The sequence below is a fragment of the Zeus faber genome (assembly GCF_960531495.2).
Source record: "Zeus faber genome assembly, chromosome: 2".
Lineage (NCBI taxonomy): Eukaryota > Metazoa > Chordata > Actinopteri > Zeiformes > Zeidae > Zeus > Zeus faber.
The window spans coordinates 16,645,532-16,660,737 of record NC_137189.1 but is presented as its reverse complement, the minus strand read 5'-3'; the positions used below and the strand labels follow the sequence as shown (position 1 = coordinate 16,660,737).

Genomic DNA, 15,206 nt, shown 5'->3' with positions numbered 1-15,206 from the left:
TAATTGTTCCCACATGTTGCTGACGGACAAAAAGGCCTCTGTGTTCCTGAGCTCTGGCTGCAGCTGGTTTGCGCGCGCGCGCACACACACACACACACACACACACGCACACACACACACAGCTGATGTGCTTCTGTAAGTCAGCAGGGTAGCAGGGCATGGGGAGGACTCTTGGTTCACACAAGTGAGAGGGAGAGGAAAGAAGGAAAAAGAAATGGAGAGGAGATGGAAGGAACGAGGAGAGAAAGATTGAGCGCAATTAATCTAGAATCCGGCGGTTCCTTATTGACTCGGTGGGTCAGGAAGCAGATGAATTGGTGTGTGTGTGTGTGTGTGTGTGTGTGTGTGTGTGTGTGTGTGTGTGTGTGTGTGTGTGTGTGTGTGTGTGTGTGTGTGTGTGTGTGTGTGTGTGTGTGTGTGTGTGTGTGTGTGTGTGTGTGTGTGTTTCGTGAGAGAGTAAAGCTCCTCCTGGCTGCAGAGAAGTTGTGAATCAGAGCAGGAGTGGAGTCCCACAGTGAGCTGTTTTTATTAATGGGCTTTGGGAAAAAACCCAGGGGAGCTGCAGTAGTAAACATATCCCACTCGCGTCACGTTGTGCCACTTCCACTGAACTGTAGAACGAACACACACACAGACAAACTCAGAACGAGGTGATGCATCTCAAAGGCGTGCATGTTCTACCTCAATCTATCTCGTATTTTGCTCATTCGTGTCTCTCTATGCATGTAATTGTGGCATTGGTAGCTCTCGAAGCCACCGTTGAGCTATTCTGGTATTGAACTATGACCCCATGGCCACCTCGGTATAGAAGTCTCACCTCAGAAGGTGATTTTGAGGTCTAATGTAGTCGCTTATATGGGTTAGGGCAACTGTAACGTATTTAGCCAACACTGTATACTGCATCGTACAAAATACTGACAAATGACAATCTCTCTGGGGTGGTTCTAGGGCACAGTGGGTAATTGGTATGTTTGGTAGGTTTTCTCACAATACATGTATCTTTGACTAACTGGAGAACCAAAATTGCCCCTAGGGGACAAATTAATTAAATTGCCCGACCGTGCAGGTACCTTGATATGGATGGGCGTCTCTCTGCCTCATGCCAGTAGAAAAGCTGGGAACCTTTTGAAGAGAAATTGGTGCACGAAGGAAATGGACGTGATGACAAATGCTCTGTGTTCTCCTCAGCCCTCTGCCGCGTTGGAGTCAGGTGAGAACCATTAAGGGTTTGAGCGTCATCTTAATGGAAACAACACAGAAAAATGTCACTAGATACAGCCAAGAAAAACAACAGAGCATTGAAGATTCCTTTCACTTATTCACTTCAGTCATATTCAGCCTCAGTGTTTTGATCTATATATTTATTGTGGTTCTGCTTTTGTTTACATTGTCCCAGCAAGTGTGTGTGTGTGTGTGTGTGTGTGTGTGTGTGTGTGTGTGTGTGTGTGTGTGTGTGTGTGTGTGTGTGTGTGTGTGTGTGTGTGTGTGTGTGTGTGTGTGTGTGTGTGCGAAACATTCTATAATAAACCAGCATTACGTAATGCCTCGAGAGATGCTAGCTGGGGATAAACACTGGTCTCCATGGTATCCGTTCTCATCTTACATCACTTCAACGTGCACACGTTGACACGCGCCCCCGTGCTACTCATACACACATACACACACATATAGGATCAGTGCAGCCCCTGGGTGCCAAACTCTCTTTTCCAGTCCTTTCTGTCCTCTTGGATTGGACCGCCGCTGACCAGAACAACATTCCAGGCGAGCCATCTGTGGAGGGGAAAGAAAAAAAAAAAAAGAAAAAAAACGAACTAAAAAACTTCCAGGAAAAACAAGTTAACCAGTAAGCTGCAGAACAATGCAACTTCTCCCACAAAACACCCCTCTAAGAAGGCTCTGTGAACCCAAGAACACGTTCCGAACGAGGGAGTAAAAACATACAGTGGGTATGTGTGGGGAAAACCGAGAAGGAAGAATGCATGCATGTGGGATTGTTTATATGGGAGAATATAGCATAGCTTCAACGTCCCTCGGGGGCCCATAGGAGCCATGTGTTTTGTCAAACAGCGGAAACCCAGGAAGAGGGTGGAGAGGGAACGTCTCAAAGGTCGGTGGAAAACGGCAACAAGAAGAAAACGCAAGGGTGGGGGACTAAGAAGAAGAAAGAGGAAATGTCAAAATAGGCCCAATAGATAATTACATAGAAAAGAACCCTACAGATATTGTCATCATCCTGTGCTTGGTCTTTAATAGTTTTATAGCTCACACTTGAGCCTGGTTGTACAAGATCTGTGCATCTTGACACCTGCCTTGAGGCAAATTGTTGTGCTGCGTTGAGAAAGCCCTCTGTGTCAGGTAGACCGTATAATTGTTTGAATGATATTTCTCTGGAAATTGTGAATGCGGAGAAATGTGTATCTGCGTGTTTATTCAGAAATTTTTGTCTGTGTTGTGGAAGCATGTTATTACAGAAGGCTGTGCCACAGTACACTTAGAGAAAATACCTGCCTTCCTTTGGGGGGAAAAAACAAAAAAACAAAACACAAATAAAGGAAACACTGGATCATAGGGAAGACACCTTATCTGTCTCACACATTGGATTTGTCACAACATGCCTCTCTGGTTTCTCCGTTACGTAGGAGCTCAGCAGATCAATACGCAACAACAATAACGTGGAATACAGGAACTCCAAAAACTGTTTCTTTAGAACACCAAACACAATGTGTCTCTCTTTGTATGATTTGTAAACCATCTTTGGTTTTGCTTCATGTCCACACCTCCATTCACCAAAATGTGCTTTTTAGTTCGGCTTGGAATCCGTAGGGTCAATTCCATGTGCAAATTGAAACAATATTGTCAGAACAGTCCCTTGTTCGAGAAACTGCTACTCGATTTCAATTTTGTTCACATGACTTACAAAGTCCCTGTTTTTTTTATCTCCCCTTGTCTGACAGAATTCCATCCGGCACAACCTGTCCCTCCACAGCCGCTTTATCCGTGTCCAGAACGAGGGAACGGGTAAAAGTTCCTGGTGGATGATAAACCCAGAGGGCGGGAAGGGTGGCAAGGCCCCACGGCGGCGCGCCGTTTCCATGGACAACAGCAACAAGTATAACAAGACAGCCCGTGGCCGGGCCGCCAAGAAGAAGGCCGCCATGCAGGCTGCAGTAGTGGTGGTCGGCGAAGGGGGCGCAGAGAGCCCCTCCGGCCTGTCCAAGTGGCCCGGAAGCCCAACGTCACGAAGCAGCGAGGATCTGGACGCCTGGACTGACTTCCGCTCCCGTACCAACTCCAACGCCAGCACGCTGAGCGGCCGGCTCTCGCCCATCCTGGCCAACCGAGAGCTAGATGAGGTGCTCGACGACGAGCCTCCCCTCTCCCCCATGCTGTACTCCAGCCCCGGCAGAGCCCCATCTCCCAGCAGCGGCGGTGCCACGGCTAACAGCAATGCGCCGCCCGCCGAGCTGCCTCGCCTGGCGGACCTCGCAGGCACCATGAACCTGAACGATGGTCTGACAGATGACTTGATGGACGAGCTGCTGGACAACATCAACCTGGCGCCCCCCACTTCTGGACAGGCCACTCCAAGGGGCTCCTCAGGGTTCAATTTTGGGTCCAAGCCAAATGGCCTGGGCTCGCCTTCCTCCACCTCATCTCCTGCCGCTGCCTCTCCCTCTAACACCAGCGGTAATGGCTACAGCAACTCCATATTTGGCCCCCACGCGGTGGGCTCCTCTCTGCGTCCGTCCCCCATGCAGACCATCCAGGAGAACAAGCCGATGTCCTTCTCCAGCATCTCCCGCTTCGGCAGCCAGACACTACAGGACCTGCTCAATTCAGACGGCCACAGCCATAGCGATGTCATGATGACCCAGTCTGATCCGCTCATGTCACAGGCCAGCGCCGCTGCCACTATATCCCAGAACTCCCGGCGAGGCCTTATGCTCCGCAACGACCCCATGATGACCTTTGGTATCACAGGGACTGGTCAGGGCATCCAGGGGGGGCTGCTTCAAAGCAACAACCACAACCAGAGCAGTGTGAGGTCTTTGAACGGAGGGCTGAGCCTGGCCAACGAGGCCAACACTCTGGCCAACGCCAAGCAGCAACTCCTCCTCTCGCCCCTGGGGGCTAACGTCTCCTCCACCATGCAGATCGACTCATCCATCTTTCTAAATGGGACTGTGGGCAGCAGTGGAATCTGCCAGGATCGCTTCCCCACGGACCTGGACCTGGACATGTTCAATGGCAGCCTGGAGTGCGACATGGACTCCATCATCAGGAACGAGCTGATGGATGCCGACGGCCTGGATTTCAACTTTGACTCTTTGGCCAACATGAACGGAGTTGGCAGCTTCACCAGCACCAAGCAGACCTCTCAGAGCTGGGTACCCGGCTGAGTGGCCTACCCCAGTAGGGAGCAGAGCAGGTGCGTTTATAGGTTGGTGTGAGCATGGACACATGAGTTTGCATAGATAAGACCATATGATTTAACTATCCAAGAAAACTGTAGTCAGTTTTTTTTACAGTGGGAGTCGACCTGAGTGGTAAACTGATCCAATATTGAGAGATTGGCATCCGTGCGATGGGGCAATCACGTCGCCGAAGAAAATATTCACGATCACTTGTGTTGACTTCCAGTGATCGAAAAATAAGGCTTAGTTTCGATTTTTGGGTTAGAAGAAGTTTTGAGAATTATTTACATTATTTTACAATTATTGAGTTTTACCGAGCTTTGAGATGCATGTCATGTTATCAATAGTACAGAAAATGGCTTGACTTTGTTTACAATATAAATGCTGACTATCTAATCTACTTTACCTCCTCAGGTCCAGACTGTGGTGCACAGGAAGAACAAATAAACAATGTCCTTTTTGCCAAACCTGCCATGAGCACAACATAAAATTCAACCCACCTGTTTACAGAAGACTCCTTCTAAAATGCTTTGACTTAGCTCCCAACGTCTCACAGAAACGATCTGACGGAGTCCGGGGAGGCTGAGCCTAAGCCCCTGCGCGCCTCCCGAGAAATGGTAGATCGTGAAACACCCACCACGACAAACTGAAAGATCTCAGAATTATGCAATTTGTTTGACTTTTTTGACAGAAAGTCGGACGACATCCATCCACGTTCATCTGCACCACTTATCAGGAGGCGCTTTCAGACAAGGTGCACGGTGCAGTTGTTCCACTTGCAAAAATATGGACAACATTTTAAATGATGAACGAAAAAAACTAAAACGATGTGATGTATATTAAATCCAGTGGTTTTCTTGGATGTTGTTACGTAAAAAAAAAACTAAAAAAACATCCCTCTGTGTTTTTTAAATGTTAAATGTTTGTTTTGGAATTTTTTCATTTTTGTCACAACCGTTTTTTATTTTGCATCATACGTCCATGACAAAACTTTTGTGTTTTAAAATGGAGAATGTATGGAGACAGAGAGGAATAGCCCACTCATAGAGTGACCCAACACTGCAACATACACACATACAGACAAACCCACACTTTGCCCCAAATCCCAAAGCTCTTATGAATTTGTTTAATCATTTTTCCGTTTTTTTTTTTTTTTTTTTTTTTATGTATCGCTAGAGGCAGACAATTCCATAACATAAAAGTCTTGCCATATATTTTGCTCCACCCATGAGGTGGAGCATCCAGGAGGTGACACAAAATACTGGGGTGGACTTTTACTTTCTGGACCTGGAATATCTGCCTCTGCATGAAGCTTGACTAAGCCCCAAACTAAATGAACTCTCGATACAATAATCTAGATTATGGTCTTGTGTGTACAATTGTAAGAATAAAATAAAAAGAGTAGATAAACAGAATCTTAGTCATGGATGTGTGAGATACAGGACTGTGGAGATTGCAACAAGTAAGAATTCTGGAAGACAGTGGGAAGGGGCGTGGAATAAAGTAGGTTTTCTTTAGCTTCTGGGTGGGTTCCGTCCAGGTCCTTTAGTGCAGCATATTATGTAGCCAAAATACATACCTGCGTCCTAGGGTTGCGAACATTTCCACGCCACGACAGGTGCTATGTAAACAGTGTTGAATCCTGTCCTGGGAGCAAACCGTACGCTCTCTCTCTCTCTCTCTCTCTCTCTCTCTCTCTCTCTCTCTCTCTCTCTCTCTCTCTCTCTCTCCCCTACGAAGCCCGAGGCTGCAGCCACGAGTGTAGCATGGCGAGATGGAACCTATATGGCGGGGGTGTGGGGTTTGTCTCATCCCCTCTAGAAGCCATTTGGTTTCTTGAGCAAAAATAATATAAGCTAACTGTGTATATTGCCAAATTACTTGAAACAAACAGTAGGACTTGCTGGCAGCCAAATCACAACACACACACGCGTACGTGCTCACTACACTTGCTCAGATCTACATACTTATTTTGAAATATAAGAGCAGGGATATAGCAAATATATTTGTTTAGCTCTGCTGTTTTGTTGTTGTTTTATTTTGTCATTGAGCTTGTGGGGCCCGTTATGCACATATGGCATCACTCAGGGGGGAAAGGGGATGGCTTCCCACCCAAGTAACACCAAGTCCCAACTCGATGGTATTGACGCTTGTTGGCGAATTCAGTGACGCGTTGTGTTGTGAACTTGTAACCTGTGAACTATTGGTCGTCAAGATGAAGAGGAGTGAGGATGAACGACGAGTCAGAATCAAGGCTTCATTCACTCTGACGTGTTCAGATTCTTTTTTCCCCTCATGGTTTTGTTTTTCCCCGTGACGAGACTTGCGATACACACACACACACACACACACACACACACACACACACACACACACACCCCTTGCTGACACACCTGGTGCTCCTTTAACTTGTGAGTGAACATTTATGTGTGTGTTACGTGTCTGTGTGTATGTGTTACACTCTGGGGGTTTACTGATGATTTGCATTTGTCTCACTGTCTCTCTGTCCCCCCCCCCCCCCCCCCCCCGATGCATGTATGTATTTATGCATCATGACCTGTGTGAAATGCATTTATACTCCAACCTATCTCCTTATATGTTCATGTAGTATTTGACCACCCCCCCAATGGATGTTGTGATACCTCGGAAGGTAGAGTCGAAGCAATTTATTGTAAAGATGGATTTTTGGTTTTTATTTTGCGAAGATGGAAAACATCGCCATGGTTGTAGCAACTGGACGCCCGTGTATGGCTTTTGTCTTTGGGGTCCGTACTCAAAAGGGTCGCACTTACCATGTAAAATTGTGTGTGTGTGTGTGTGTGTGTGTGTGTGTGTGTGTGTGTGTGTGTGTGTGTGTGTGTGTGTGTGTGTGTGTGTGTGTGTGTGTGTGTGTGTGTGTGTGTGTGTGTGTGTGTGTCACATGAAGGCCGAGGCAGAAGTGTGCGTGCACATGGCTGGTTAAAGCTGTACCTGAGGTGTAGTGCATGAACCACCTGAACGCCCCCAAAGGTCCCCTGTTGGAGACCATTCCTCTGTAGAAACATCCAAATTTAATTGAAATTCGGAGGCAGCCTGTGTCTCATGCAATGCACTCACATGCACGGACCCTTGTCAATGGGTCTTTCAGAACCAAATGAGCGCCACTCTCCCACATTCTCTGTGGGTTTTTCCACCATAGCGTGTGCACTCTAAGTGTATTCCTGGTGCAGGCGGCGGAAGCGCCAATTAATGAACGTTTCTCAGTTCCATGCAAATTTTTATTCAGCGTGAAAGTTGTTGAGATGGTCCCTGTGCGCCGAGCTAGAAATAGGTTTTCGAACCTCGGCACCGATAACACATCTCCTGACACCTACTATTGCTTAGAGCTGCGAGAGCGACCGGTCATGGTCTGGTCCGCACAAAGAATGCTTACGATTCTCTCCTGAAAGAAAAACTGCCCAGGTGATGTCACGGTTTGCCCCTTTTAGGGAAGAATTGACACCTTGGGTCACGATGGGAAATTACATCCTTGATTAAGAGGGTCCTTGAGGCTAACACAAGACAATTGGCAAAGTCAGAACACAACTTTCTACCCAGAGAACAGGTTGAAATATCACACGAGGAAGGCGTTCGTAATTATTTCTTACATGAAGTGTGTGAATGCAGAGAGGATGCGGTGGAGGTTAGGGGAAACCGGGGAACAGTAGAGCAGGCCTTCCAGACAAAACGCACTCACTGCTATCACCTTGTTCAGGGAGAGAACTCATTGTCAGCAGTAGGAAGACTGCGCCTCACGTTCGTGTGAAAAATTATGAACAGGGGAGACTCCACTGAATAAAAGCCTGAGTCCCCTCCAGGATCCCCCACCTGTTCTATCTAGTACGATCTGAGCACTTCCACGCTGGTGACCGGTCCCAGCCTGGCGACCTTCCCGATCTTTTGCCCCCTGTCAAACCTCGCCCTTTAGTAATCTCGCTTCTTCTTGACTTGATGTTAGTGGGTATTCTCTCCTGTGTATTCCATTTTGAATTGTTATCTAGTTTGTATAAGAAACGGTGCGCATGTAAATAAAGCTTGGTGAGGCTCCACACTCTTCCCTGTGTCATGGTCCTTGGTGTTGAATGTGATTCGAGTAGAAATGCCGAGGGGAAAGTTTACGTTTTCGTATTTTGCTTGAACACCGATCTCAGTCGGTTTCACAACCAAACAGAAAATGTCACAATCCCACTCTCTCTTTATTTGTGTTGTCAGCTCCAACTCGCAAACACTTTCCAGGCCGGAGCTAAGAAAGCTAAACGAGCGACCGTCTTCAAACAAAGTGTAACCTTACACTCCTTTTGGCAGATAAATCTTCCCTCCCCTGTCAATCCCAAGCGTTCCAATAGGCAAGACAACTCCCTGTTCTCCTCGAGTTCCTGGAAGTTCCTCTTACACAATGTTTGTTCAGCATGAAGGCGCCGTTAAATAAGAGATACAGCATACAGCGGCCACCTGACACCTGATGTGGTGCTTTTCCCGGGGTATTGTGACACGGAGGGGAGTGGGAGGTGGGACCTGTCAAGGGGAGACCAATGGGGTTTGAGCTTTGCTCCGGGTTCCGTTGTATTTAGTCTGTAAACTTTCACTGAATTCACCTTATCAGTCCAACTAAAATCTGTTTCTGAACAAATTTGAGAGATAAGCAATCCAGTTGCTGAATCTGCACTCATATTCAAGGTCTCATTTAAAAGTTTGTTCCGACTTTCGTTGCCGTTCTGGGAGCATGTGGGACACACTGACACAGCACCAGGACTCTCCGACACAGGGTTTTTTTATCTCATGTAAACAAAATACAAAATAAAGTAAAATATGATAAATAAGTACATCTACAATAAAAACAGTTTTTATTGCTTTTGTTTGGAGAAACACACAGCAGATCGCAGCCTACAGTCGATCTACCTGTTATTATTTATTTATTTTTAATAAACACGGCAAAATTAATTTTAAATACTTACATTTCCATCGTCTGCAGTTTCTTCACGCACAGTTGGCATTAATTCCTCTTTCTTTTAAAAGATTTGTTACTCAGATGGAGGGGTGGTTCAAATACTACTGTCGGCCCTGTGATGTACGAAGGGTACAAAAATTGAAACGACTCGTTTTAGGACATGTTTTCAGAAACAGACAGCTCACAAAAGACTGACTGAGTTTTGTTTTTTTGGACAGTTTGTGTGTTAGTAGGCCCATCAGAGACGCAAATGTATGTGCACAATTACTGAAAAAGTGAGTTTTGCGTAATAGGTCCCCTTTAAAAAAAAAAAATGGCTCAGTCGGACTGTGAATTCATGTGGACGACTGTTATCTCAGCCATGACATGTCTTGTGGCGTCCCACTGGGAGTCATGGGAGTCGTCTGCAGTCGAATAGACTGAAGGACCTCCAGCAAACAGCACCTCCATTCTGTTTGGTTTATCCTCCAAACACTCGAACCCATAAAACCCATAAAAAAAACAAAAACAACATTCAGATGTCTGAAAGCAATTTAAGACCTTAATGTCTGCTGTATTAATAATACTAAGTAGCCGTCTACTGAATACTTAAGAAACTGGTGAAAGTAGAAGAGTATCAGACGCGTGGTGGCGGTGGAATTTGTTGCCGTTGTGAACCAGCAGAGTTCAAACTCGTTGCGACCGTGGATACCCATCCCACATTCCAATAGTAGTTTCCCTATCAACAGGTCACGTCACTGACTGACCGTCTGGCTCGGCCCCAGTCATGAAGTACAATGTTTTGAACTCTTTCGCCACACTTCTCAAAAAACATCTCAAAAATCCAGATCCAGATTCATTTTAAAACAAACTACGGTAACTCTGAGGCATCCGTCCTCATCACAAAAACTTTGAATATGCCGGTAGTCTGTGTGTTTTCCATGCATCTCTGGAATGCATTCTCCATCCCATATAGTATTAAACTAGTAATCCATAGGTTGTCTTTGTTAAAAAATGCGACAGATGATACTTTTGTTGAGCTCTGCACTTTATAAGAAACCACACTTGAATGCATTTGTGTTGTGCATTAACTCCTCTACATGCTGTTTCCAAGGCAGAAAAGAAAGTGACCGTGACTGTATGAAGACAAAAGGGACGTTGAAAAAACACAAAACTGCAGTTCCCAAAGAATTCTGGGACTTGCGGCGTATTCCACCCACCCAACACCAATGATCCTGGAATTCTGATATTATGTCATCTCAGCACTCATCGAGGTAACAGTGGACATCGGCATTGATCAGCAACATTTGCGAAGCCCCGCTGACACGTCACAATCAATTTACACAGCGGTGGTCATTTTCCTTCTCTATATATTTATTTATAAGATATGATATATTTCTCTCTTTGACTACGTTTGTGTTTGTCTACCTTCATTTTGAACCACCTTTCTGCACCTTTTTAATTCATTTCAGTTTGGGAGGCAATTACCTTATTATTTGTACTTGGCGAGCACTGCATGACAACTGGAATTACCACTCGGATGACTCACATGTCACATGTTGCGCATGTGAGAGTGGCGGTGCTCACTCGGGCACGTCCTCTTAAACGTGCGCGTGCATGTTTGCAAGTACAGGCTTGCAGCTGTGCAGCCAGTGTCGAGAGGATGAGACACAGGTACGATATTGTTTAACGACACCGCGTTTTTAATTGGGGGTGTAATTTCACCTGACAGGAAGTGTGTGTGTGTTTGTGTGTGTGTGAGAGTGAGTGAGTGAGTGAGTGAGTGAGTGAGTGTGTGTGTGTGTTGCGTTCCATGCCATAATCCTCTCTTCCCTCCCAGGTTTCTCTGAGAACACACACACCCACACACTCCCTTGACCTCCACTATGTGTCTCTCAAACGACTCTTCCCTTTTCTTTCCTTTTGTTCTCCTCTATCCGGGTCCTCTTCTACTTCTACCCCTCAGACGGGTGTGAGAGCTGGAGGCAGCAGAGGGTAAATACATACACATTCCCAACGGAGGGCCGTACTCCGGACCAGACGGAAGGGCACTGAAGTCAGGCCTGCCGCCAGTTGCAAGAAGACAGTTGTCGTTGCGTGTTTATAACAGGCATTATGGTTAAACGTTCTGTGTAATGCAGGGTAATGACAGGTCGTGCGACAGGTCAGTCCGACTACAAAGAACAAAAAACACGGCCGACACGCAAGCGAGACGCTGGCATGCGACGATCTGCATCCGCCCGCCCCCACAGTCATCTGAGCGTCAGTGGAGGAAAGTAACTAAGTATTACTACTTTGTTGCAGTGCTTATACTGTACATACACAAGCATCTGTACTCACTTTAGTATATACACTTTCGGAGACTTTTGATTTACTTCACTACATTTTAAAACAAATATGTAACATTTTTTATCATCTTCATTTTTTTGTGTAGATCTGTAATATTTTACACACACAAAAAATTCCATATTCCATATTATAAGCTCTGTTTTATCAGGGCAACACATGTTTTTACTTTAAATACTTTAAGTACATTAAGAAGCAAATGCTTAATACTAATATGATTTTACTGAGGTAGAAATGTCAATGTGCTCCACACACACACACACACACACACACACACACACACACACACACACACACACACACACACGAACACACAAACAAGGAGCGGCACACAGTCTGGCAGGCTAATGACAAATTAGCAGTGAGTCATCAAAATGTGCTGCGGGTTCAAAGCGCGAAACGAGATGGAGTCGGGATGGATTTGTCCCGATAAGGCAGTTTCCATCCCACAGCTGCACCTTTGATAGATGTGACGGTGCTCGAGGAGTGTGTAGATACCCGGCACAGGCCCCAGCTCTGTACCTTATCATCGCACGCACGCACGCACGCACACACACACAGGCGGGCACAAACACCCACAGTAATTACTGCCAGCCTCACAAGGAAGGATCTGTGACAGGGCCGTAGAGACCTGAGAACTGAGCAGTCATACTTCTGTGTGAGCGATATTTCTGTGTGTGTGTGTGTGTGTGCGTGTGTGCGTGTGCGTGTGCGCGTGTGTGTGTGTGTGTGTGTGTGTGTGTGTGTGTGTGTGTGTGTGTGTGTGTGCGCGCGCTAAGTACCGCAGTGGAATGATGTCATCTCTGTAAATGGCACGCTGGCACCGAGCAGCCCAGCGTCCTGCAGGAGCTCCATTCACAGGCTGTGATCAATGTCAGCAACACATTGCTTCATTTGCATATTATTACACAAATACGTAAGGAAATTTATCGTCGACACTATTGCATTCATAGGTTTTCTTGACACAAATGTTTTTTTCTCATTAGTTAGAGGTTAGATGGATCAGTTTCCTTTCTTTCTTTTTTTTTTTTCTTTCGTTTTATTCCCACTGACGCTCACTCGGTTTTGTCACATTTTAAGGTGTTGATGCGCTGGAATGTGACGTTCAGTGCAGCTGTGAAAAGTAACAGGCAACAAAAAGTGTGATGAAATGACAGAAATAGAGGAGTGAGAAAGAGGGAGCGTGAGAGTGAGAGAGAGGGAGAGAGGGGAAAGAGAGAGGGAGAGAGAGAGAGAGGGAGAATGCATGGGAGGTAGAATGAGAGTTGAACTGACTTGGTGTTTAAGTGGATGCTTTAAGATAAGACTTTATTAATCCTCGGGGGGAAGTTCAGGTGTTGACACAACAAAGAGATAAAAATGAAAATGAAATGAAATATATGTACACATATAAACAGGACAAGTATGTTAGTTAGGTATATAGTCATACCTGTAGTACATAGCAATGTGCAATGATAGTACTAGTAACAAGTAGTATGTTGAAATATGTGATAAACTATAAGCTATGCTACCGTATGGTATAATATGCCATATTATATGTATTATATGGCACATCAATATTTTAAAATATATTAATCCATAGTATGGTAAGATAGCAGCATACTGTAGTGGTGATCATAATAATAACAATAATAATAATAATAAATATAGCTGTAGGCAGCAATACGCAGGGTACAGAGTAGTCAACTCTTGGTTAAAGTTCAATGATGAGTGTCCTTTGGCTCTCTGTTCCGGTGTGTTTTGTGACTGCAGAAGTTCACTCGTTCCGGCCTGGTTACAATGTAATCCTATGATGTCTATGGTGTTTACGGCTGTGGGTGGGTTTCCTACGTTGCAACTGGTGGTTATCATTCTGAAGTAGGGCTGGGTGATTATGGCTGAAATGATAATCACGATTATTTTAGTCAATATTTTGATCAGGATTATTTATCATGATTATTCATCCATTTTAGAGAACACAATTCCTTTACTGCACTTTGTCATTCAACCAAAAAAACTGCATTCACAATAATAATGTGTTCCGTAAAATTTAAAAACTGAAATGTACAAATATTTTAACCAAAATAGGACTTTCTTCACATGAATTCAGTCTTTTTAAAGCTATACAGTGGTCATTTACAAGTGCACTAACATACGAGTTTTCCGAGTTACGAGCCGTCGTTATGTTGATTTTTTGTATTGATTTGCAAGCAAAAATGTGAGTTACGAGGAGCGAGCTTCAAGCACCGCTGCTAGTTGTCGTGGCGAGCAAATCCGGCCAGCATCCCGCGTCTCATTCGTTCACTTCACGTGGTGACCTGACCATGGAAGCATCTCTTTTGTGTTTTGTGCTCGTGTTTTGTGCTTTTTGTGCAGTTATTTTGCCCAAAAAAAAATTCTAACCATGGGTCCTTAGAAAGTAAGTGCTGAGAAGAAGAAGCGGATGATGTAGATTGAATTAAAGCATGAAATCATAGAAAAACATGAGCGATTCTCTACGACATTCTCTTTTATTATGTTTTATGTTTTTATACAATATTTGCGATTTAGAAATACATGTTTCTTATTTAAAAACACGTAACAAAAAAAATTGGGGTGTTTTTTTGGAGCTGGAACAGATTAATGGCATTTCAGTTCATTTCAATGGGGAAAATTGATTAGCTATACGAGTAGATTGAATTACGAGCTCTGTCACGGAACGAATTAAACTCATTAGTCAAAGTACCACTGTATATGAAGGTTTTTTGCAAGAAAATAACAGTTTTTTTGACCAATCACTATACTGCAATGCTATCATGTAACCTGTGTGCGTTGCGCCAATGACAAAAAATAGTTTTTTTACTAAATTATTCCACAATAATGGACTGATATGGATCAAACTTGGATGATGGCATGTTTGGATCACCCAGAATACACATTTGATTCATCTTGTCTGTGAACGCGGCGACTACTGACGTCAGTTTTTAATTAAAAATAACAATAGCCCCTTTGGGGCTGGACCCCTAATAATAATAATAATAATAATGAAATTATTATTATTAATAATAATAATAATAATAATAATAATAATAACAATAATTATAATTTACTAACGATACAGTAGTATATGGATGGTGCAGTTGCATTCAGTTCTTTTTAAGTTATATTAATTACAGATATTATATGATCTTATATCATCTGTATTTAAATAAATATATTCATTTCTTCCAGTTCTCTCTCACTGTTGTCTATAAACGGCATCCGCCCAAACCAGTGACTCCTGAAATTATTTCTTTATTGCATCGATTTTACTTTCATTTCCAAATGAAACCTCAAATCTATTATTCACCATGTTCTGTTTTTATTACACACATATGCAACAGCGGAGGGAAACAGTCTCCCAGAAACCTGTCTTCTCTGTGTCGTGAGGTTCCTTTGTCAGCCTGTGTCCCTCATAGGTGTTATATCTCTCTCTCTCTCTCTCTCTCTCTCTCTCTCTCTCTCTCTCTCTCTCTCTCTCTCTCTCTCTCTCTCTCTCTCTC

At 44.4% G+C, this 15,206-nt stretch overlaps 1 protein-coding gene across 2 annotated transcripts in view; it reads left to right on the top strand.

Annotated features, from left to right (window-relative positions):
- The window catches only part of foxo3b (forkhead box O3b), a 40,755-nt gene extending 32,268 nt beyond the window's left edge, over nucleotides 1-8,487 (top strand). Inside the window, exons 3-4 of one of the 2 annotated variants that reach the window (XM_080024135.1) lie at nucleotides 2,955-4,429; nucleotides 4,830-8,487. In XM_080024135.1, coding sequence (XP_079880261.1) covers nucleotides 2,955-4,400 — 1,446 coding nt within the window. In that variant the 3' untranslated portion in view covers nucleotides 4,401-4,429; nucleotides 4,830-8,487. Of the gene's footprint in view, nucleotides 1-2,954; nucleotides 4,442-4,829 lie in introns of both variants that reach the window. The other variant, XM_080024136.1, reaches the window with a different exon arrangement.
- The last annotated feature ends 6,719 nt before the right edge of the window (nucleotides 8,488-15,206 follow it).